We start from the raw sequence: 24,831 nt of genomic DNA on the forward strand, positions 1-24,831 counted from the left end.
CGACCAGTGTCTGATCGTGATTGTCAACACGTGACTGTAATTTATCCCGCATAGCAACTGCTGAGGAACCCAGCAAACAGTATTTTCATTGGACCATTTACAGAGGCTGTGGATGATGATGATTGGCCAGCAATCGCTCCTCCCACGTTCTGGAGAGTTCTAAAGGGGAGGAGTAGTGAAGGAGGTGCGGCCTCACCCATATACACTGAGCGGCGACCCGGCACACCGAGTCACTCAGGGGGGAATCCAGCTTGCAGCAGCTACTTCAACGCTCAGCCGAATACACGACCGGTTCTGAATTTAACGGAGGTACGTATTCGCAAGGTGAATAATGTATTGCGGTAACTTGTATTGTTCATAGACTTTATATTATTTGTCAATGGGGGTTAAGAGATGCTCAAATCAGCGTCACGTTAATTACAGGGCCAAACCTTTAAGCTATCGTTAGCTGACCACGTGGTGTCGGCACCCTTTCGGCGTTGCTGGGGTATAAGATAAACTTATCACGATAATAATAAGCTAATAATCTCTGCTTTAATAAGATAACTTTGCGTAATGTCACAGTGCACGTTGAGTATCACCTTCATTGAACACTAGGGGTACAGAAAAATGGCGAACAACGGGTATGAAACTAGGCCGGAAACACGCGGGCTAAGTTACAATATATGCGTTATATACACGCCAACGTCTCACAAGAGCTGACGCTTTAATAAACGAATGACTTTGTAATGCTACTGTGCTGACGAGGCTCATTTTAATTCAACACGAGGGCTACAGAAAATGGCGAACAACGGTATGAAACGAGGCCGGAAACACGCATGCTAAATTGCTGATATTGCGTTATATACACAAACTTCTCACGATAACTGATGCTTTTAATAAGCTAATAACTTTGTAATGCACAGTGTACGTCGAGGCTCGCCGACATTGAACACGAGGGCGACAGAAAAAATGGCGACCAACGAGTATAATACCAGGCCGGAAACGCGCGTTCTATGTTGCTAATATAGCCGTTGAAGTTTCCTACGTCATCTGCGGCAGAGGTTACGTAACGCCTTGACGAACGTGGGCAAGTTGGAACGGAAGGAAAAATCCAGAAAGTTCTAGGCAGTGTGGAAGGACACGCCCGGACTGGGCCTGCAGTGGGTGGCTTAGCCTCTCGATGCCAGTAAACCGGCGCTAGGCCCAGCGGCCGGGAAACTACTTTTTATTATAATAACCACCGTGCCTTAATAAAACGTACATTTACAATAAAACAGATATGATAAATTGGGAAAGCCAGTAAATCTTTTTTAAACATTTTTATAAAATGGATTAAAGTATAGTACAGTAACTGATGGTGATGGTCAGCTTAATAATTGTATCTATCCAAATAGTTTTAGCTCTGATTTCATTTTCTCCGTCATGTGCACTGCCCTACAGTGTGTTCTAGTATGACTGTCGATGCTTGTTGCAGTGGCCTAACATTAGGCTTACATTATGTTCATGGTCTGCTGATGTGGCAACATAAAACATCAGGCATATACCAAGAAGTTATTGCTAACTGAGTCATCTTGACAATTGTCCCAGTAACAAAGTGTGTGTATATCTCTCTATATATCTCTCTATATTATCAACGACTGACCGTGCAGGTTGACATACACTCACTACACTTTTCTCAAACCTAAAGATATTAAGTTTCCAATCAAATAAGACAAATGACAGCAGAAACAAAAAATAGTGAGTGAATTCCTTTTCAGTTGACTTGTAAAGGTGTTAGTAAAATAGCAGTTTGGTGTGGTTGTCAGGCTCCAGTGGACTTTCATCAAAAGGCCTGCTCCTCCCTGTTGTGTATTGTTGCCATAATAAACGCAGCCCTGGCTAAGCTGCCAAATGTGAGAGGGCTTAAAAAACAGGTGCTGCGGACCTTCACTGAGTGTTTCCACTTCTGTTTCAGCTGCTCAGACTCTGATAATAGCCTCATTACACCATAGTACAAATGTGCCTCATGGTGGCAACCCACGGTTACATAATTTGTCTATGTATATGTGTCGTTTTTTTTTGCCAATATAATAACAGCCGATCAATTTTCATACTTTCAGGAACCATGTCTAAGGGACCAGCAGTCGGCATTGACTTGGGCACTACCTACTCCTGTGTAGGAGTGTTCCAGCATGGCAAAGTTGAGATCATTGCCAATGACCAGGGAAACAGGACCACACCCAGTTATGTTGCCTTCACTGACACTGAGAGGCTGATTGGAGATGCAGCCAAGAACCAGGTGGCCCTGAACCCCAACAACACTGTATTTGGTACGAAATGTTCTTTGTTAAAACAAGTATAATGAGTTAACTTGGCTGTTCTGCTTATTTATTGCATACTATTTTTATTGTCTTTTAGATGCAAAGCGTCTCATTGGACGTCGGTTTGATGACGCGGTTGTCCAGTCAGACATGAAATACTGGCCATTTACAGTCATTGATGATGCAACACGCCCTAAAGTACAAGTGGACTACAAGGGAGAGACTAAGTCCTTCTACCCAGAGGAGATCTCTTCCATGGTGCTAATTAAGATGAAGGAGATTGCAGAGGCCTACCTCGGAAAGGTGCGTGTGTTTCTAAAGATAATCTGACGCTCAGAAACGTTTTTGTCAGGAAGAGCTGCCAAAATCAACACTTAAAGTGCCTTGTAGTAACTTTTATATGATTAAATAAAAAAAAACTACTTGTTGATAATGTCTAACTGCTGTTCTTCTTGCAGACTGTAACAAATGCAGTAGTGACGGTGCCTGCCTACTTCAATGACTCTCAGCGCCAGGCCACCAAAGATGCAGGGACCATTTCTGGACTCAATGTCCTTCGTATCATCAACGAGCCAACTGCTGCTGCTATTGCTTATGGCCTGGACAAAAAGGTAAACTTATTCTGCCTCCTATGAGAAAATAATCTTCCAAAGGGCAGTTTACAGATTTTATTAAGGGTATTGACAGTATCAGGGTTTTTGGCATTTTCATGGTGTCCAACATGTGGTATAACTACCGAAGTAGACTTTGAATGTATCAATGCTACAACGTCAAATGATGTTATAATGATTTCCAACTACAGGTGGGAGCTGAGAGAAATGTCCTCATCTTTGACCTGGGAGGTGGCACATTTGATGTCTCCATCTTGACTATTGAAGATGGCATCTTTGAGGTCAAGTCCACAGCCGGTGACACTCACTTGGGTGGAGAAGATTTTGATAACCGGATGGTCAACCACTTCATCTCTGAATTCAAACGCAAGCACAAAAAAGACATCAGCGACAATAAGAGGGCGGTGCGTCGTCTGCGCACAGCGTGCGAGAGGGCCAAGCGCACGTTGTCTTCCAGTACACAGGCAAGCATCGAAATTGATTCTCTCTACGAGGGCGTCGATTTCTACACCTCAATTACCAGGGCCCGATTTGAGGAGCTGAACGCAGACCTGTTCCGAGGAACCCTAGACCCCGTGGAGAAGTCTCTCCGTGACGCCAAGATGGACAAGGCTCAAATCCACGACATTGTCCTGGTGGGAGGTTCAACTCGTATTCCCAAGATCCAGAAGCTGCTGCAGGACTTTTTCAACGGGAAGGACCTCAATAAGAGCATTAACCCTGACGAAGCAGTGGCCTACGGTGCAGGTAACCCTTTCATGTCGATATATCGCAGCAAAGCTTTATACTAACCAAAAACCCATATAAAGAGATTGAAAGCAATTTATTTTTTATTTTTTTACAGCTGTGCAGGCAGCCATCTTGTCGGGTGACAAATCAGAGAATGTGCAGGATCTGCTGCTGCTGGATGTGACCCCCTTGTCTCTGGGCATTGAGACTGCCGGAGGAGTCATGACTGTTCTCATAAAGAGAAACACCACTATTCCCACAAAGCAGACTCAGACTTTTACCACCTATTCGGACAACCAGCCTGGTGTGCTCATTCAGGTATGACTACCATATTCAGCTAAAAGTAACATAATTATTATAGATAATCTCTTGCATTTCTTAATTAATGAGTTTTCCTCCACAGGTGTTTGAAGGCGAGAGGGCCATGACCAAAGACAACAACCTTTTGGGGAAATTTGAGCTGATTGGACTCCCCCCTGCACCCCGAGGAGTTCCTCAGATTGAGGTGACCTTTGATATTGATGCCAACGGCATCATGAATGTGTCTGCAGCTGACAAGAGCACTGGGAAGGAGAACAAGATCACAATCACCAATGACAAAGGTAACCTGGAGAAGAACTTTAACACTCTTAATTGTTAAATTTGACGCACAAATTTCAGCTTTGTCATAACTAATAAATACAAATCCATCAGGTCGCTTGAGCAAGGAGGACATTGAGCGTATGGTCCAGGAAGCAGATAAGTACAAGGCTGAGGATGATGTGCAGAGGGAGAAGGTGTCTGCCAAGAATGGTCTCGAGTCTTACGCCTTCAACATGAAATCCACTGTGGAAGACGAGAAGCTGAAGGACAAGATCAGCGACGAGGACAAACAGAAGATTGTGGAGAAGTGTAAAGAGATCATCAGCTGGCTGGATGGGAATCAGGTGAGAATTACAAGATGTGTTGTGGTTGTAGACTGGTCGACATTAGTCAAAATATGTCAGGCTGGCATCCGAGTGATGCTTAACATGCCCTTTCCCCCCTTTCTCAGTCTGCAGAAAAAGAGGAGTTTGAGCATCAGCAGAAGGAGTTGGAGAAGGTGTGTAACCCCATCATGACCAAGCTGTACCAAAATGCAGGAGGAATGCCTGGGGGAATGCCCGGTGGCATGCCAGGTGGGATGCCAGGCGGTTTCAGCGGAGCTGGTGGCGCTCCTGGTGGCGGCGGGTCCTCCGGCCCTACCATTGAGGAGGTCGACTAAACTAGAAGCTGACCAAAGTGCATGAGCTTGTTCGCTTTCCTTTTTTGAGGTTGGTGAGGGTTGATCACAGACATAATATCTCTGTGTGATCTAGAGTGTTTCCTTCTGAACCGTTATCTCTGGGATTGTCTGAACATCAGGCTTATGGCAACACGTCCACTGTGGCTTTTCTGGTAGGCTGTGTTGTATCCAGTGATGTTTGTATTACCACGGTGTTTTTCTTTCAAGTTTGTTCTGAGTACTTTGCAAAGTGAGACTGAATAAAAAAAGTTTTTTAAACTTTGAACTGGCTCCTTTTTTATAAAGACTACCATAGCATTTTATTCAATTGTATTTGTTACACTATGTATTATACAAATTCTGCTCTACTACATAACACTTCAATTTTGTAAATGTACTGTAAAGATACCGTGAAGAACATTACCTGGTAATGAAACTTTCTCAATTTGATACTGATGCCTCTGTGACTGTCGTATGTAGAGAGAAAACACGGACAACATTCTTGCTCCTCATTTTTATTTTGCGTATTCAGCTTAACAGGAAGTAGTTGGAAAGTTCATAGGAGTGTTTGTGCTTCTCAGCCATATCATGGACTGCTGTGTGAAGTCTTTGGCAGGTCAACGTGAGTTGGAGTTTCTTGGGCATTCGTGCATCCGGTAGGCGCACATGAAGAAGATACCTAGAGAATCAGATGATTGAATGATTTGAACATAAGAATGAAGCACACCAGTGTTTTCATTCATTGTTGCGTACCTGAGAAGAATGTGAGCACCACTGACACCCAGCCCATTATATAGGACCAGGAGAACCGCCAGCTGCCATAGCGTTTACCATAGTAGTTCACTGTCACTCCTGTGTAGACGGCCATGGCCAGCAACACAAAGAAGCCTACACAAGAGATACACTCAATGGGTTTAACTGGTGGTTTATGCTACATCTGAGGGGCGTGCAAGAAGCTTTAGTGGAGAATCTTACAGGAGATGAAGAAGAGGATGCCAGCTGCAAATGTCTTGTCAAACCCGTCAAATGAGGAGTAGTGGATGAAGGCCATAACGCCGATCACAATTCCAATGAAACAAGCCAGCAGGGAAAGAATCATGAAGGCCCGAGTGGCATCCCAGTACGCTGTGGGTGAGATGAGACAAAACCAGACATAAACCCTATGTCCAGGACTAAATGAACAATGATGAATGTCTCTTAAATTTGATACACACACAACCTGTAAAGTTTGTCGTGCTGGTGTGTCATTTTCAGTGTTATTTATGAATTTCTTCATTGACAGGAATAGATTGCCATCTAGTGTTTGGGAATGGATTTGCGCCTAATTTGATGAATTAAATGTATGATGACAAATTAGTCATTTTACCTAAAGTTTGTGATATATGACTGGTGCAAATTAAACTATTCCTTAGTCACCAACCCCAAAATAACCTGAGCACTGTATGTAATACATTATTGATCAGGGTTAGTATGAAGTTCACGGACTGATTGTCGGCCAACTAATGAATAAAAATGAGGATCTGCCAGTGCACATGCAGTGGAAGACAGGGAGTCTTACCGATGCTGTCTGTGTGTGTCATGCATTTGCCGGGCACACAGTACCGCCACAGGCCCTGGTGCATGTAATTGCTGGAGTGGCGGTACTGCATCCAGTAGTCAGTTGCCGTGGAGACAATGAGGAGTATGTTCCCGACTCCAGCGCAGAACAAACCTCCTCCCATGAAGCTGTACATCCTGCCAAAAAACACTGACTGACACATCAAGAGAAAACAGAGCAGGTCACGGACTAGCAAACATCTGTCCTCTGCTATACCAATTAAAGCAGGCACTTCTGTTACAGAGCACAGGGCAGCACTGAATATGAATAAAACAATATCTAAATACATGTCACAACTGTTGTACTGGAGCTTGACATATCTGATTATTGAACAGTGCTCACTAGGCAATGCCACAGAGGGAATGTACACGGTGAACCAGCAGCCAGCTCACTCTGACAGTCATTAACCTGCAAGACCTTTAAAAAACCTTTTTCAAAACCACAGAAATACATTTTTAATTTATTGCAAGACTCTTGGGTTTCCAAAGATATCTTACATGTGATGTGGAATTATGGGTAAAAGCGTACAGAATGATTAACAACATATCAAGAATAGTTTTTCAAATTCAATTCTGCAGCTATAAATGAAGGCCATCTTGGGTTTCAATAGTTCATAAAAACTGAGTTTCCTCAATCCCCAAGCTAAAGTGATAATGTGAGGGAAATTGAGAGTTCGGGGAGGTTAACTAGCAATCGTAAGAATGAAGATAAATAACTTTTAACCATTTTAACATTCAAAATTCTGCTCACATATACAGATATACACCATTACACACAATGTTTTGATATTAATGACCTACCTTTACCTTTCTTCCCTCAGAAAAAGTCAGAGATTCCAATATTTCGGGGTTGTCAAAGCACAGAGGAGCCCAATATTGCGCAGGGCAGGCAGGAAAGTTTTGTTTGTGTGTAGAAAACCAAGCGAACAAACGGGTGATGGAACAATGGGGCATGCTGAGCCACAACCAATCACAGAGGATGAGTTTTGTGTTTTAGGGAATCTGCTGAAAATACAAAATTGTCAAAGCACTGCACACAACTCAGTAATACTGATGACACGGGGCTTTTAATTCAAAATGCAGCACAACCACACACAGTAAACCCATGACCTGCAATAGTCTTCCCCATGGCCATGGCTGGAAAAGTGCATTTAACAGAGATTATTTTCAGCGCTAAAATGTGAAAACTGATCCCATTTTGATTTTTGTTCAATTGACATTGCTTTACTATGAGCATAATAGACAGAAGGATTTACCCAAAACATATTTTCAGTCAAAACATTTTATAAATCAGACCATTTCTGCCTTAAAGCAATTCTCTCTACCAGTTTGTGTACAGACATGTGTTCATTTACATTAAATCAATCATTTTCAGGCATGTGGTATACATGATTAAGCTACTACAGCAGCTGCCATCACTGCAGTTTGCTTTTAATGTCTTTCCATCCCTCATATAAACAATGGAAAGATACAGTACATTGAAGGTTAATTCATGAATGATACATGTAGTCTCAACTTTCTTATGACAGATGAAAAAAACTGCTCAAACATTTATAAAACCAAACACGTTGTAGTGAACTTGAACACAACCAGCAGCGAACATTCACAGGACAAGGTGAGTATGATGAGCTGGATGGTGGGCGGCTAATAGATATGGTTTGTGCAGTTCAGGTGAAGAAGCTCCAATAAAAGCGTTGCAGTGCCTTGCAGAGAGAGTGGGAGTTGAAAGAGACCTGTGGGTGAGAAATTACAGCTCTTTTTGATGTTGTAGCAAACTCAGAGGCGTTTAAAGTGGAAAGAATGGTGGGGAAACTACTGACATTACCGTTTCACACAGGCGGCAATCTCATCTGGGTACAGAACTACCTCAATTTGCTTTTGTACCGCTTCATTTTCCCTTTTGAATGCGCTGTCAGTTTGGGTAGCCATGTTTGCCCAATTATACCACGTTGACCCGCTGCTCTCTTGTTGTTACCGCTCACAGTAAGAAGCTCGAGATCTCAAAAGGCTGTTCCTGAAGCTAACGGCCGAGTAACACACAAAAAGATCAAAATCATCCCAATCCATCCTAGTATCCTGCCTAAGGCCTTAAACCCTGAACCCTGAACCCTAGTATTTATTTTACTTTTATTATTTATTATCATACTTTTTACTCCCTGATTTAAACATCTTCCAAGGGTCTTTCCTCACAAGATGAGAGGTCATTTCAAATAATCTATTTACTTGTTTTTCTCAAAACAGCTTCAAAGACAAAATTAAATATTTGATGAATAAATAAATAATCATCATCTGATTTCATGTATTTGTATGCTCCATCTTTAATCCTTAATGTTCCTGAGTGCATGGAATTTGCCAGACTGAACACCCATGTGCCGTCCTCTTTGTTCACCTTTCTTTTTTCACGTGTGTAGTGTTTACGTTTAAGTGTTTAACATCACATTGCAGTGAATTGTGGGTAATTCCCTCGGGCAAAGTCTGCATCCAATGCTGACTTACAGAAAGGGTTCATAAAGGGCTCAAAATATCCGCGTGAGAGCCCTTAAACACTCTGCGATTTGACAGAGGGATAGAACTAAACCTTCAGGGATTTTGCAAAGTCTGTGAGTCTGAGTGCGGAGATCGAGATTGCCAACTACGAGCACATGGGGCCAAAAGTATCAGGCAAGCAGCTAATCAAATTGCAGGTAATCAGCTTCATCTGGATTTGAATTTGTGCCACTTTTGGGCATGCGCATTGTTGTCTTCCCACTCTCGCATCTCTTGGCAATGGGAGCGTGGACCTGCTCCTTTAGCCATGGCAGAGATGCCGTATGGCTGTAGGGCATTGAGAACACCATGATATCAGCGGCAACCAGCGGTTTATGGCACGCATCAATCCAGAATTACATTTATTTCCAAATTACTCAGTAAAGTACATGCTGCCAGCAGGTGGCACTTTGCACTAAATGACCGTTGGTCTCAAAACACATGTATATGAAGAGGTGATGCTCTGGAAAGAGTCAGGAGGAATGGTAGAGGAGCTTTTAATCAGGAACATGATCAGACTCATCAAAAGCCCCAACTATAAAAAGTGTGTTTCAAATAAAAAGTAAAAAAAATGATTTCCATCTGAGAGCAGCAAGAGTTGCCCCCAAAAAGTCTGCCCTATTTGCTGTTTCAAGCTTTGTTTTAAAACAATGTAAAACTATCATCAGCTAATAAATAGCAGGCGTTCACACTGATTTAGCTCAAATATGTGATGGGAATGTTGACACAGTTCTCAGTAAACTCAATTTACTTTGAATTCCCAGGACAATATACAGATAGACATACAACTAAAATAGGCCTTCTGCACAATGCTCTCAACACCATGTAAACAACTTAGTAGTAGTATGAGTTTTATTCAGTCAATCATTTAAAGCCACAATCTAATATACAAACAAGAAAGACTGAAAAGGCATAGGTTGAAGCATAATGCGTATATATTCCTATCCTAAATGATAATAGATAAACCTTTTGAAAAGCACAAATGAGTTGACGATAGTTCTTCCATGGTTGAACTCCTACATTAGAAATACATCTTGTTTTAATCCCTTTTTTAGCTTTTTGTGCAGTAAATTTACAAACATCCATTTCCATTCCTTGGAAGCTTTTTGACCACCGTTCAGAAAAGATTCATATCTGCTCATGGCAAGTTAAGTGTCATTAGTAAGACCTGTCTGTTCCTGCTACAAGTCTAAATGTTACACCTGGTGTTTACTCAATGGTTACTCACACAACTACATGCTTCTGATAAGGAGTCAGGCTAAAAGCTTGGTCCGTTGCTTAAATTCCACAAAAGGTGCTACATTCTGGAGGGTTTACTGATAACAGATCAAATACAGATCTCATGTAATGGGGTCACTGGGCGTCACAGTCACCATGTGTGTCTCTTTTCTGACCACTAGATGGGGCCTTTTATTCAGTTGTGCAGTAACGACTGAACCATTAGTTGGAGTTTGTCTCACATGAATGGGTTTGTTCCCAGTGTGCCATGATGGAAAGGAAGAATCACAATATGAATTCACTGTGAGATTTTGACTTCAGTCATGATTATGTTTTATTCCCTGCTCAGCCATATCATCTTCATATTTTACCCCAAATCCATTTCTATCATCAGTCATCCCAAATCCACAATGCTTTACACACTTATCTGTCCTTTTAAATGGAGATTTAAAACATTTAGTTTTTATTAAATTGTATTTGGGACATACTTTAGCTGAGATTTCACTTTTTATGTTTCCTGTGTTGTTATACTGCCGTGTATGTTGGATGCATTTCCATGTCTTATGTAAAGCCTTTTGAATTGTGTTGTTGTCAAGGGGGATTTACAAATAATCTCCTTTCTATAATGATAATGACAGCAGCAGCTCCTGCTTAGTTTATTGATCCTACCGGATCCGATACAGATGAACACCTGTAGAGCAGGTAGGGATGCACTTTAGCAGGATAATCCCCGACTGGCACTGGGGCTTCAGCTAATAGAGTAATGTGATCCTGGAAGTGTCGATGCTTAGGCATGGTTTCTCTAATTCAATATTGGTCAGGTTTGAATTTGTACCACTAATGTTTTATGGATTACTTTTCCCTTTTTATTTTGACCCACGGGCACCCCAGGGGGTCTGAGATCCACCCACCATATCTCACAATATCATGTGGGAAACAATGCTTATATCGTGACTTCCCTTTCCACTAGATCGCCGTTTTCAAAGTCATCTGCTGAAGAGGGTTTGAAATCAAAACCTGTTTGGGGACCAATCGTGGTACAAAAACATACAGTTTCATGTGGAAACTTTAAATTGTATTATTTCAAGCAGAGTACTTTTATATCTTCTGTCTTAAAAAGTGTCTGGAGGGGATCTTTAAAGTAAGCAAGTAATACATTGCAGTTAGAATACATTGATTTAAGGAAATAAAAATCTTCCTGTTGTTCCAGTTGAGTACATTTGTGAAGTGGCCTCGGTCACAGACTGTGGCCGTGTGTGTGTGTGTGTGTGTGTGTGTGTGTATAAACCACAGACCTTAATCCATGCTACGGGCCTAAAAGCATAACATTGTAGAACCCTTCTAAATTGCATCGGATTACCATTATCCTTCTCCTAGCCTGGTGGGACCCAGTGAGTATTGCCAGAGGCAGTGGAGTCCAACTCACTCTCCACACCATCCAACTGCCTCCCTGCCAAAACACTGTAGTACTTAAACCAATGAGATCCGCACAAACAAGCTGTGAAGGTGCAGGCACGAAGAAAGCCTTTTTATATCCCATCATACTTTCACATTTCAAGAATGTTCACAGTCAATGAAAGGAGGCAACCTTCACCTAAGTCATATTCACAAACAAAACATTCCTAAAATTCTGCAATCTGAAGACGGCATCAAATCATCCGCAGTCGCTCGTATCAGAAGAGCCATTTTACTGGAACACGAGATAACAAACCCCTCAGAGACGGCTCTGATGGAAAAATGTGAGCTCACTCCTCAATCCCCCTTCTCTCAGTCTTCTCTTCATACTCCTGGAAGTCATCTGAATTATCCAACACACATACACCTGGTTTCATGTCATAAAGAAAGATATTGTTCACTTCAGTTAAAAAGGTTTGTAGGCAGGCCTAATTTAAAGTGTGTGTAAGCATTTTCCAAACACAATTCAAACAATATTTCTGTTAACTGGCTACGTCAACAAGACGAAGAGTCACACGCGCAGATCTAAGGCTGTGCTTTATGTTAAATGTTACCATCAGCATGCTAACCATAGAGTGTATAGAAGAAGTGGACATCGTCACTGTGATGTCACCCACTGGTTAGAGTTTGACATTTTGGCCGTCACCATCTTTTGTGTTTTTTTGCCAAATTCCTAATGTGCACACAAATCATATTACGATTATTTGGCAGCTCCAAAGCTCCGCAAGTTATAAATCAATTGGAACAAAAATTATGTTTGAAAAGAAGAAAAGAAAAGAAGACGAAAACAAAGATCATCAGTTTAGGGGACGCGAGTGGCTCTGCCAAATTTCATGGCAAACTATTTAATAGATTTTAAATCTGGACTTCAAACCAAAGGGTCGACCGAGGTTGCCAGGCTGAGAGCTATGGTGTACGCGTGCCAAAAGAAATGCTTCCGCCCTCCATAATGTTCTGTTTAATTCAGACATGCACAGAATAATCTTTTGTAATAAATGTTTTATTGATCAGTTTAAAAATAATAATTAATCTTGACAGAGCTAACACACTGGTGATCTACAGGGATACCACAGTACACAGTCACACAGCAATGAGAGATAAAAAGAGAAACACACAAACACTACATCATGCTCTGAGACACACACACACACACACACACACACACACACACACACACACACACACACACACACACACACACACACACACACACACACACACACACACGTGTGTGTCTTCTCCAGTTTTTCCTCAAACACACACATCATCATGGTCAGGAGTAAACAGAATATACATTCATTAATCTGCTGTACAATAATGTAATTGTTACATGAACTTCCCGATGCCTAAAAATACAGTCTTTTTTTAAACCCCAGATTCATTTCTGGTAATACATCATTTGATCACATTTTTATTAAAATTGTAAAGATGACTATATACATGGAGAAAGGGTGAAGATTAAATAACATCATTAAGATAAAACAAAAAATAGTTTGTGAAAAGGCAGATGGCAAGCCTTGACGCTTTCCCTTCAGTCTTCAGATTTTCATAGGATACCATGGCAACAGATTGATGGTTTGCAAAGACAGGAAACCGGGGGGGAAAAGAGGAAGTCAAGTCATCGGTGTCCATCTACATGAGGTTCTGGAAACAAACAGAGTCTGAGAGTGACATTTACATACAGGGTACAGGCAGAAACATGGAGATTCATAAACAGTATAGCGCCTGACCAGTACTGAATTCTTGCATGCAATACCAAAATCAATATTTTAGGGATACCTTCTTAAATTGTGAGTAAGATACATTTTGACAGGGACATTTTAATGTTGGGAAATAATCTTCTCAATAAGGACAAATAATCAGTTACTTTCTAACCACCTGTTTTCATGCACATTTTCAATTTGCATCTCATGATAACTGCCAAAACTTAAAAAAAAAAAAAAAGATCTTCTTAGCTTAAGTGGAAAAGTTGGTGTATTGATAAAAACAAAGCATGTAACTTTGCAGTAAGCCGTTGTCGGTAAAAATTATAATAATTACGGAGTCGGGGGATGGGGGGGGTAATAGTCGGAGAAAATCACTTTTTTGATTTAAAGTCATACATTTACCAGAAAGCTTAATATGATCCCCCTTCCCCCAGCTCCGCATTTCCTTTTTCTAAGTAGTTTTTTACCTACAACTGCCATAATGCGCCGCCGTAGACTTAAACATCCACTGAAGCTTGAAGCCATGAAATATGTCATTGAGAAAACAACGAAGGATTTGCAGCCATCTTTTCAAGCAAACAGGAAGTGAGTTGCATTCTCAAAAGGACAGACTTTGAGTGGACTACTTTATCTCTTTATCACTACTCTTTATCTAACAAAGCATATCTATTACAGCAAATATGCATGTTGTTCAGAAGGACTCTGAGGCAAATTTGTGATTTCTGATATTGGGCGTAACTAATAAAATGTAATTGAATTTAAGATTAAATATCTATATGTATACACTTTTTTTAATTTTTTTTTTTTTAAAAACACACTTATGGCCATGTATACATACTTGCACAGAAGAAAACTTGAGCAACACCCAAACTTGTGACTCCCTATGTGAGATAACTAAAAGATCCAGGCGAAACGTATACCATGTACTGTCTCAAGCAGCTCAAAGTGCCCTCGGTTTACTGTTGATCAGACTGTGGCCCACACTCTACAGACACAATGTTAGTTCAGCTACCGTAAGTCTAAACATACCTCGTCTCTCCTCCGGCCAGCGGTGGAGGGTCGTGAAAGGACTCCTCCCCCCAGAGACCCGTAGCCTGACATCTGGACCTGGGGCAAAAAGCTGGGCTGTCCGTACGGGATTACATTCTCATCTGTGGACGACAAACAAATCACTCCAAGTTACAGCTGTATTTATATAGGTTAAACCCTAAGTGATGGAGCAGACTGAAAACAGACCCCCTGCTACTAAAAGCAGAGCGACTACTATGGCATAATAAGTGTGCATTCGTGGGTGGCAGTTGGCTCTTTCTAAGCTCAAAGGGATTTGTATGAAGCATCACAATAAGATTAATACACATCTGTTTGGGTTCCTGCTGTTGAAGCAAATGGCATGTGCTGCTGGGACGTACATTGTTCTTTTATCATCTATTGTTAACAGAAACAGAATGATCCTACAGAGGTGAGTATCACATATTGTTCTTACCCTGTGATAACAACTTTGTGGTTCCTCTCATTTGGGGTGAGAAATGTTCTCCCCTCTTCTGAAGAGTTGCAGAGTCACTTCCCTCTTTTCTTTCACGGTCTGTTCGGCTGCGGCTCAAAACATCAGCCAAGAGCTGCAAGGAGTCATCTGTAGTGGGAGGGGCTGGTGGAGGGGGAAGTTCTGCATACGATTACAATAGTGATTATAAGCTATAGGCAGAAATACTGCTTTAAAGGAATGGTTTGCCACTAAAACAAGTTTATTTGCTTTCTGGCTGAGGGTTAAATGAGAACATTGATACCACTTTAAATCCTGTGTGTTAAATATGAAGCTGCAGCCTGCGGTTAACTTAGCTGAGCATAAAGCCTGGAAACCGTTCGCCTGGCTCTGTCCACAAGTGACAAAGTTCCCCTAATAGCACATCTAAAGCGCACTGATTAACATATTACATCTTGTTTAAATAATCAGTACACAAGACGCAGAGTAAAAACATAAATTGGCCGTTTTATGCAGGGTTTTGTGCCAGTTTTTGAGCTAGTTCTTCTGGCTATTAACAACTGCCAGGCAACAAGTAATGGATGTTTCTGGACATTAGCAATACCACGACCTGCATAAAATGATTAGACCGCAATCAATGCAAGCTCAATTCTTAAATAGAGCCATGCTGCTAGTGTTGTTTATGCTCAAGAATGAGTAACTTAAATAGTATTATTCCTCTTTCTCCCCCCCAAACTAACACAGAAGTTCAATGAGATACAAAGAGTGTCACACCTGCTTGGCTGTGAAGCTCTCGTCTGAGTTGTCCATCCTTGAGTGTTTTCTTCTTACTCCTGGATCTGTGTGGCTGGGCTGCAGGGCTGGACTCGGCAACCGGAGCAGAAGATTTTCCTGACAAGAAAGCACACTGATGTCATCTTCAGGAAACTGCTGGATAACATCATCAACCATATTATACATGACACTGTGTGGTTGTGCGCTGCCTCTTGGGAATTCACTTCCTGAAGATGGAAGGCTTTAAAAAAGGTGCAATGTGTAAAATATGGCCTGAATTTTTGTTTAATACATTCAAAAAAAAACCTGACATTACCAGTTGAAGAATTGACAGTGTTGATATCAAAGATGTTTAAGTATTGTGTTGAAGAGATATCTACTGAAGTGAGCATCTAAACCAGCTATTCTCTTCCTGTCTTGTATTTGGCTTTTCCTTTTTTGTTGAGTGTAAATGTAGATTGTATGCACCCAGAAGGGGAGGTAAAATGCTGAACCCAGTTTTTTGGAGCATGTGGCCAGATCTTCTACGTTGCACTAATAAACTGAATATGAACGGACGTTTACCGAGGCTTTCGCCCTTCAAATCTTCTGCCCAGTGGTTGGTGCGGTAGATCGCACTGGTAACCTGGGCCTTCGTGTTGGTAAACAGATCTGGGTTGGACTGGGAAACCTGGGAGCCTGAGTGGTGGCGGGCTAACAGGTCAAAGTGCTGCAGCCGTGGACTGTCGCTGGGCTTGTGCGCATCTCGCTGAGGGGTCGACATCAGCGTTGCTGCGTAGGACAGCTTGTCTGGTTTGGAGGGCGGGCTGGAGAGCTCCTCCCTGGAAGCGTCCATCAGGTAGGTTCTGGCCGGCAGGGGAGGACACCAGTTGTCATCTTCCTCCCCAGAGCTAGAGGATGGACAGTGAGCAACAGCATGAGTGTGTCCCTCTTGAGAAACCTACTTCTATACAATAAATGTAAGTAAAACAAGTCCACAGCCATGCTAGCGACTCTGTGCTTTGATCGCTAACATCAATGTGAGTCAATTTAGCACATTAAGCTAACATGTTTATTAGCACTATACACAAAGGTAAAGCTGAATTTGTATTTCAGATTTTTGGTCATAAACCAAACCTCATTCAAATGTAGTACCCGATATTGGCCCTAAATGACAATTTCAAAAAGGGAACTTTTAACTGGGGTTGCAATGTGGATGCGCCTGGAGCTTCTCTGCTCACTCGTCGGCAGTTGTCCACTGGATGACAGGAAATGATGCGTTTCACGTCGTCTGGTGGACCCTCCGGCGGGTGAGCGGGGAGCTTTGTGCGCCGGCAACACGCAGAGAAGCTGAACAATTGTTCATTTGCACAAACAGCAAACTACCCTGCTCATTTGCAATGGTAAAAAGTCAAATCAATCATCAAAGTTCTCCTTTCAGAGACCACCCTTTGAATTGGTTTTAGGGGGATTTGAATGTCTGTACTAAATAGTATGGCAATCTATTTGATATCTAAGTCTAGACCAAATCGATGGACCAACACTGGCATAGAGGCATAACACTGACATGGCTAAAATTACTAAATATGAGAAAATATGTAAAGGATGAATTGGTAAAAATAATCTATGAAAAAGGGGAGAGTTGGAGAGAACCACCCTTCATGATGTGTGTTGTCACTTTAGTGCCGGCAGGGCTAATTTAATGATGGACGTGTCATTGAAAATGGAAAGTACTAATCCAGACTGTCAGATGGTGGCTAATGTCATTACAAAAGACACGGCACAGTCAGAACAGCCGTCCGATCCCACCCTGTTATGTCCACAATCTATTCTGTCAGAACTAGTTAGAGGAGACACTCCCCTCCGAAACCCCGCAGCTCAATCTACTCGCTGCCTGCAGACACAACTGTTGTTAATTTGAAAACTCCCCAGACTCCAAACTTCACTCAAGATTTGTTTGACAGCCTTGGCAGAGTTACAGGGCAGGTTTGATATCCATCTGCTTTAACTCTCTCTGTCATTTGGGTGAAGTCAGAGGCCTTGATGCTATAAATAAACTGAGTATTAAGACAGTATAAAAAGCAAATGTGTTCTCAGAGGAGGATAAAAGGGCCTTGATGTACAACTGAAAATAAGTCTAAATAAGTCTCACCTGTGTTGCTCTTCCTCTTTGTCTGTCTTTGTGTGACCTCTGTCTTTAATGACAGGAAGAGGCAGCGACAAAACATCCACCCAGGTGAGAGGAGCCGACCTGGACGAGGACCCAGTGGACCTCTGCTTTACCACTTTGTCTAGAAACACAAAACACAATGTGTCATATAGTGTACAAGGTATAATCACCGTGTTTTTTGTGAAAAATCTGCTCAAGTACATACAGGTTTTGAAAATCCATTGCTTCTACTCGCTCTGCTTATGAGTGCCTGAAGGACGTGTTTCATCATCAACCTTTTTTTGTATATTCAAGAGTAGTGGGGCAGATAAAAGCCTTTTTTAATAAGAATCTTGCAATTTTTTAGAAACATATGAATAAACACCAAGATCATTCAAATTGGGGAAATACCAACAGTTTTATGAAGAAAACAATTTTTTGGAGACCCAATTGGCAGCCATCTTGAAAAATAGCCACCATCTTCGATTTTTGAATGTCCAATCGAGCAGATTCAACCAAATACCTCTGGAGAACAACTCCACCAAATGTCATGCTTGTATGAAACTTGGCTGAAAGAAAATTCCACAGGAAAAAAGCTTGAGAGCCACTGCACTACATGATGCTTTTCTATATCAGAGGCAGGGTACAATAAGTGGCAGTGTGAAGCTCCTGCTGCTTTCACACAAAACGAAGCAGGAGCAAGTTGTGCAACATCTGTTAATCAAGTCTTCATTATTCATATTTACACCTTTCTCGCAATTCGCGTGATTTATGGTGCAAAAATGCCTTTTTCCGTTCTGGTTTCTGGTGTATATCATATGCGTGTTCATAATTTGGAACAAAAATGCAAGCATGGAGGCATACATGCTGTATATATCCATTACATCAAGCCTACATTTAACAATACTGGTGCAAGTCTTTACTTTAACCTGCCTATTCTTTGAGTATGGACATTTTAATTTACACAATGAACATTGTAATGCTTAGCGGGCATACAAACCGTGTATCAACCTGCTTCAAACACAGCTTCAGTCAACAGTAAAAACACAGTTTGAAATCATTGTGCAAAGTGTACTTCGCGGCATGTAACCATGGCAACGATACTCAAGCTTCATGCAACATTACACGGCCACTCCAAGATTAAACTAATTTGGCATATAAACCAAAAAATTTGGTTTGCATTTGTAAAGCTGCCATTATATAAGAAATATAATTGCACACTCAAAATGTATCAGATCAGGTCAGATGTAATCATTATGATTCACCGTATGAAATAAAGAATAGATTATAACCCTCACCGTTGCTTTTCTTAGTATACTGGAGCTTGGCATATTCAGACCCAGACTGACCAGACTGGATGGTCCACTGGTCCAGGTCTAGCTCCAGACCCACAAGGCCACTGTTGGACAGCACTGGGTTGCTGCTGTACGGGTCGGGTCCCTGGTTGTAGGACGTACTGGAGTAGGTGTCGTAGTACGCCAGCAGGTCGTCATCAGCGGCCGTGTTGATGGTGCTGTAGATGGGACTGTCGTTGGACGCCGTGCTGCGTTTCTCGGACTGGTTCGGGTAGTTCATGATGCCGACTGCTGAACAGCGAAGGTTCATCAACAAAAACAATTATATATTCTGTATTCTGAGAGTTATTTCATCAAACAATCAGTCAGAGAGTCCTTACTGTTATAATATCTGTCCGAGTCCAGTTTGCCAGAGCAGCAGTTGACCGATTCTTTGGTGAGGTTTGGATTGGGCCAAGAGTCAGCCAGCCAGGGGTAGTTGCCCATGTTGGATCCTAACAAGCCAGGCCTGGAAATAGAGGTGAGATTATATCTACACGTTGTCCATCAAATACACAAACATCATCTGAATCAAATCATTATCTTTGGTTTACCCTCCATTGATGATTCCAGATCCTTCACTGTGAGCAAAGCCAACTGAAAAAAGAGCAAGCACTCAGTTATTCATCCTGTTTTACAGCAGGAAATAGTTTTGTCCAAAGACACAAAAGATTTACAGGATAAATAAAATACATACAGTATGCCTGCAATACATAAAAATGCAAATGTTATTTGATGAATCAATGAAGCTGTTTATTAAATATGTCAGTGGCATCTCAATGAACAAGATTATATATTCTATACTAGAATGTGAAACAATACAATCTTTGTGGCAATAATAGTCACTGTAAAATATTTATAATTAAATTCCATATGTTTTTCCTTTAAGCTAAGTCCATTGAATATTTATGAAAAATTGACATATCTCTCAAGTCAGAAAACAACTGATGCGTTTCCACTCTAAACTAAAGTGCATATAGTAGTTATTGTGTACATATGCTTCAGTGTGTCTTCAAGTGTTTTACTTTATTCCTGCCAGGAAAACTGCCCAAAGGGGATGAATACATTTTAATTAACTGAATTTGCAGTGCAAGTGCGTCCAAACTAAAATTGAAAACATTCATCACCGCTGGAGATATCCTCCCAGCGGTCTATTAAGAACTTGTCACCTAAAAGCTGACGGTTTGCTGTACAACTGAGGCCTTTTCTTCCTTTTTATAACGAACAAGGTGAAGAGAGTCATTGTAGCTTTCCTGCTTTTTACTACAGTTCTTTCTTAAAGAAGAAAATCTTCCTGACATTAAAAATGTAAAGCTGCTGAAAAACTCTACAAATGTCAAATTCCAGAAATGCAACTTACTGACATTTTCCAGTTAATTCATTGAGCATCCAACACCTGTCATACTGCTAAAACTTAGTTAAGAAAGTATAAGCCAAAGCTTTTCCCCACACACCTGCTGGTGTGTATGCGAAGGATGTGGTGTAGTGTCCCAGCTGCTTCCTCCTGCGGTGTCGACAGTAAAGCCAACCGCTGAAGCCCATCAGCACCAACCACGCAGCCACACCGAGACCTGCGATGAAGGCCGGCTGCCGGACGACGCTTGTGATCTGCTCTGATATGCTGAGGTTACCGCCTTTCTTCACAGGCGTCTTGCCCAGAGAGGGAGCTGAAGGGAAAGTAGTCAAGAAGACATTGTGGAGCTCTTTATCCATGCTGCAGGAGGTTGTTTAACAACGACCCGTTTCTCCCTTTCTTGTCGAGAGGAGAGGATTGATATGTTCGTTCGTTTAATATGTAGCTGCTGTTTAGCTTGGCATGACGACTGGAAACAGGGGGAAACAGCTAGCTTTACTCTGCCCAAAGGCAACAAAAGACAAGTTTGTGTGACCTGAAAACCCACAACAACAAGTGATGTGGCACTATGCGTGTGGCACATAGCCCTCGGAAATTCACAACGTTTTTTCGATTTGGTTTTTGCATGGGTTAATCAAACAGGATGCGATAAGTTAATTGGACAGCAAAGACATGAAAGTGGTCTCATTTATCGCATCTTACTCTTGAACAAGCATGTTACATTATTCCTCGACAAAACTGCAGCAGAATTAAAGAGGAGAAGAAAAAGATGAAAATAGCTGACAACACCTTAAACACAGCTTTGCTTTACTGTGAATTCCTTACTTTCTACACTCAGAACATCAGTGTTGATGATGCCCCTGTTGTGAAGTCATTCTCACACGTTCCACTAACAGATTTCATTTGTGTTAAACTGAGCCCGCTGAGAGTACATCTTGCCATATATCAATCTGTAAGGGCTGTAACAGTTTGAGTGACTCACTGAGAAGCAGGCTGACAGGTGGGCTTTGAGCGCCCACACCCAGACTGGTGACAGCAGCCACCGCCACGGAGTAGCGGACGTCAGGCAGCAGGCCTGTCAGCAAGATGGACAGAACGGCTCCATCCACCGTTCGGTTTATCTGGTTGTGCTGCTCCGTGCTGCTGCCCAGACACCAGATCTGATCCACACCAGACATGGAGGGTTAATGTTTGCATCTTAAAAACATGACAACACATAAAGACAACCCCTGTGACTAAATGGGACCCGTTGTTGGAATAAGACACTATGATACTATCGTGCTTTTTCTTCTTTTGGCATTGAAGCTTTATCTGGTTGCACGCAGCGGAGAATGACAGAAGAGATACAGCAGGGATGAGAACAAGAGAAAGGATGTCAATGCAATGACAGTTAAAAGCCAGATTTTAAATCCTGATGTTGCAAGTGCGCGTACCTTTAGGTATTGATTTTATGTGTCGAACGTGTTACTTTCCAATGAAAGATCATTTGTGTTTAATATCTAACAAAAACATTGTAGATATAAGACAGTTTAAATGTGATTCTGTAAAAGTAACATTATGTTACAATACTCCTTTGTTAGTGAAAGTCCTGTTTTATTTCACCAAAATCTTTCTTGCATCCAAGTCAGTCTATGTAACGTATGAGTTGTTTTTTAAATTATTATTTTTTATTTAGAGACGAGAAATGTCTTCTGTTCTTGTGTTTATTCTCGCTTTAAACATATTATACCAAATCAACAGCACAATGCATTTAATGTTTCAAAATAAAACAACTCTTACCAGGGTTTTGATGTTGCAGCTGATCAAGATGGAGCTGATTAAACTACTTTACACTGTTGGCTAAACTAATTAACAACAATGGATCATGCATTTATAAAATGATTTGTTTGTTTTGTAGCTAACATCTATATCTAGAACTTACCAAATAATAAATACTGATACTAATAAATTATTTTTCTCAGTAATGCAAATGTTCTTACTGTCGGTACCTTTCTATTCATATAATCTGCATAATGTACAAGGAATCAACTTTTTAATCAATCAAGTCTTTGTGATGAGAATGTATCCTGTTACACTGTTCTGCCAATTCAACATTAGATTTTTAACATTTAAGCCACAGGGAGGCTTGTACAAAACATTGCGTGCGATTTCAGCAAATTGAATGTTAAAGGGGATTAAGTGTGATCCCTGCCTTCAGCTGATGGGCCTTTCACACACAAAAGGATCTCGTACTTCATGATCAGACTCGTGTGGTTTTCTCACCAACTTTCTACACGGCGGCGCAGATGGGAAGAATAAATCAAAACAATAGAACAGCAAGTTCATTTTTGTTTTGTTGGAATAGCGAGCTGCCAGATGATTAGTAATCAGTGTTGTGCTCATACTAAGAGACAGATAATCAGAACTCCATGTTTTTTCACGGAGCAAACCGATGACAGGGACAGTCAGTGTTCAATCTGATGACCACTTTGAGTCTCTTTGAGTCTCTGCACTGGCAGCAGATAAGAGAGGCATGACTAATTACTAATTGTTAATTAAAAACAGTATTTTTTTCACAATAAGTATCAAAACAGCAAATGTGGACAACACTAAGCAGTGAGTGTGTAAAAATATCATGGATTAAAAGAACATTTAGTTACACTTTATTTTTTCTGACTTTGAATGACGGACTTTAAAGCAGAAATAAATAAACTGACAATAAGACAGATAAACAGATGTAGTCATACGCTGATAGCTGCAGTCAAGTCAATTGTATTCAAATTAGGGCTGGACTGAATATTTGGAAGCTTAACATTGACATTTAAATTCTAAATCAACATTTAAAGGCTGCACAGCTTTCATTTTTTGCATGTCTTTCTCATTCTGTTTAGGCTGGGTATTTCTGCATATTTGCTGATAAAGATCAAACACTAATATTATTCTATTTGTGTACATATATATATATTTTAATAATAATATACTATTATGCACACACACACACACACATTTTTTTTAGGAATTAGATATAATTAGATTCCAGTGGTGGCGTAGTAGTGATGCGTGGGTTCTCCCACAACCACAACAAGTGACAAGTCATATAGAAAGTTGAGACTAACTTATTCAATTTAGTTAATCACCTCATTAAAAATAAAGATTTTGTTCAAGGATTTAGTCCAATATTTTGGGTGATGACTTCATAGAATATGACGACAGATGTTGAAAGCTTCATTCAGAAACTGCAATAGACGACGCTATGAATGATAAAAATGACATTCATTAAAACCGGCCCGATATCACACATGTGCCTCATGCTTTTACAATCCAGACATCATACAAAACTCTGTCCTTTGGCCTTCAATTCAGATAAGGAAAAACTCTCTAAAATAACAAAAACAACCTAGGGAAGAAGGTCGTAGACTCGCCTTGTATTCTCGAATGATGCCGCTCTGAGTATTATGAGGCGGAGGCTCCCAGGACACACTGATACTGGAGCTGTTGGTGAGCTGAACCACTGAAACAGCCTGTGGTGGTGCACTTAAAACTGCAGAATGAGATAATAAGGAAAGTTACATTTATACATTTGTTTTTTTTAAATCAGTTTTATGGTAGCGCTCGATTCCACAGGTCCATAATTTCATGATAATTTTCTAATTATATCCAAGAGGTTTCCTTGAAAGAACTCTAATTTGATAAAAAAAAAAATCTCAAAAATAAATGTCCTGGAAAGAAAGACTCCATTTAAATCCAATTAATAATTCATCTATCATTCATTCATCATTGGAAACTTTATTCTCAATGTCACATTTACGCATATTCATTGTTCAGCTGACCTGAATTCCAATTAGTGAACTAAAGTGCACTATTTGGACGTTGTCTCTGTATAACTGGCCAACTCTCCTAGCTAGTTTAAGGAAACCTTTTGGAAAGTAATGAGAACATATTAGTAAAGTATGGACCATAAAAACATGTGTTACTTTTAAGGACAGTAATATTAACCATTTCTCTAATAATTCCTCAGCTTTACTTGATAATTACAGTCCTAAGCTATTGACAAAGTTATTGATAAGCATTTCTTACCCTCCTCAGGCATGCGCAGCAGAACCATGAGGCTGTCATGTCCCTGTAACTCATTGAAGTAAGGGCGTATCTTGACCTCGTACTCTGTACTGCTGTACAGATCTACTAAGATGATGCTGTGGTCAGATGTGGCCTCCATATCCTGGACCAACCAGGAGCTGCCGATAGTCCGGTAAAATATTCGATAGCCCTGAACGTAGCGAGACTGAAGGGCGACCTGAGAACAGAGTTTCACACTTATATCATGAAGAAACAGAACCAGCTGTGTTTGTACTTCAAGTTAATCTGTTTTTGTCACGTAACGTTTGAGGGAGGTTTTGAAGTTAATGTTTGGAGATT

At 40.9% G+C, this 24,831-nt stretch overlaps 3 protein-coding genes across 3 annotated transcripts in view; 1 reads left to right on the plus strand and 2 right to left on the minus strand.

Annotated features, from left to right (window-relative positions):
* The first annotated feature begins 209 nt into the window (after nt 1-209).
* Nucleotides 210-5,151, plus strand: hspa8b (heat shock protein family A (Hsp70) member 8b). The gene is made up of 9 exons (XM_079224737.1): nt 210-309; nt 2,082-2,291; nt 2,380-2,585; nt 2,741-2,893; nt 3,085-3,640; nt 3,738-3,940; nt 4,026-4,224; nt 4,316-4,548; nt 4,656-5,151. Exons 2-9 carry the CDS (start codon nt 2,087-2,089, stop codon nt 4,863-4,865), a joined length of 1,965 nt encoding a protein of 654 aa, XP_079080863.1. The 5' UTR covers nt 210-309; nt 2,082-2,086; the 3' UTR covers nt 4,866-5,151.
* A 331-nt stretch (nt 5,152-5,482) lies between these two features.
* Nucleotides 5,483-6,598, minus strand: lim2.3 (lens intrinsic membrane protein 2.3; the record flags this gene model as incomplete). The annotated part of the gene is made up of 4 exons (XM_079225498.1): nt 5,483-5,544; nt 5,619-5,753; nt 5,841-5,990; nt 6,424-6,598. The coding sequence occupies 4 exons, from the start codon at nt 6,596-6,598 to the stop codon at nt 5,483-5,485; spliced, it is 522 nt and encodes a 173-aa protein (XP_079081624.1).
* Nucleotides 6,599-9,155: 2,557 nt separating this feature from the next.
* LOC306742103 (roundabout homolog 2) overlaps nt 9,156-24,831 on the minus strand; it is a gene marked incomplete at both ends in the record, with an annotated part of 48,275 nt that continues 32,599 nt past the window's right edge. The window contains 13 exons of the mRNA XM_079224443.1: nt 9,156-9,275; nt 14,396-14,517; nt 14,850-15,029; nt 15,621-15,737; nt 16,185-16,510; nt 17,752-17,890; nt 19,047-19,334; nt 19,424-19,551; nt 19,637-19,679; nt 20,537-20,749; nt 21,419-21,596; nt 23,838-23,956; nt 24,493-24,709. Of these exons, the coding sequence (XP_079080569.1) occupies nt 9,156-9,275; nt 14,396-14,517; nt 14,850-15,029; nt 15,621-15,737; nt 16,185-16,510; nt 17,752-17,890; nt 19,047-19,334; nt 19,424-19,551; nt 19,637-19,679; nt 20,537-20,749; nt 21,419-21,596; nt 23,838-23,956; nt 24,493-24,709 (2,190 nt within the window). The remainder of the gene's footprint in view (nt 9,276-14,395; nt 14,518-14,849; nt 15,030-15,620; nt 15,738-16,184; nt 16,511-17,751; nt 17,891-19,046; nt 19,335-19,423; nt 19,552-19,636; nt 19,680-20,536; nt 20,750-21,418; nt 21,597-23,837; nt 23,957-24,492; nt 24,710-24,831) is intronic.

The sequence above is a fragment of the Taurulus bubalis genome (genome assembly GCF_910589615.1).
Source record: "Taurulus bubalis genome assembly, chromosome: 10".
NCBI classification, from domain to species: domain Eukaryota; kingdom Metazoa; phylum Chordata; class Actinopteri; order Perciformes; family Cottidae; genus Taurulus; species Taurulus bubalis.

Coding starts and splice junctions, on each gene's coding strand:
- hspa8b (XM_079224737.1), top strand. CDS start 2,087: ATGTCTAAGGGACCAGCAGTCGGCATTGACTTGGGCACTACCTACTCC. Junction 3,641..3,737: donor AGCAGTGGCCTACGGTGCAG/GTAACCCTTTCA, acceptor ATTTTTTTACAG/CTGTGCAGGCAGCCATCTTG. Junction 3,941..4,025: donor AGCCTGGTGTGCTCATTCAG/GTATGACTACCA, acceptor TTTCCTCCACAG/GTGTTTGAAGGCGAGAGGGC.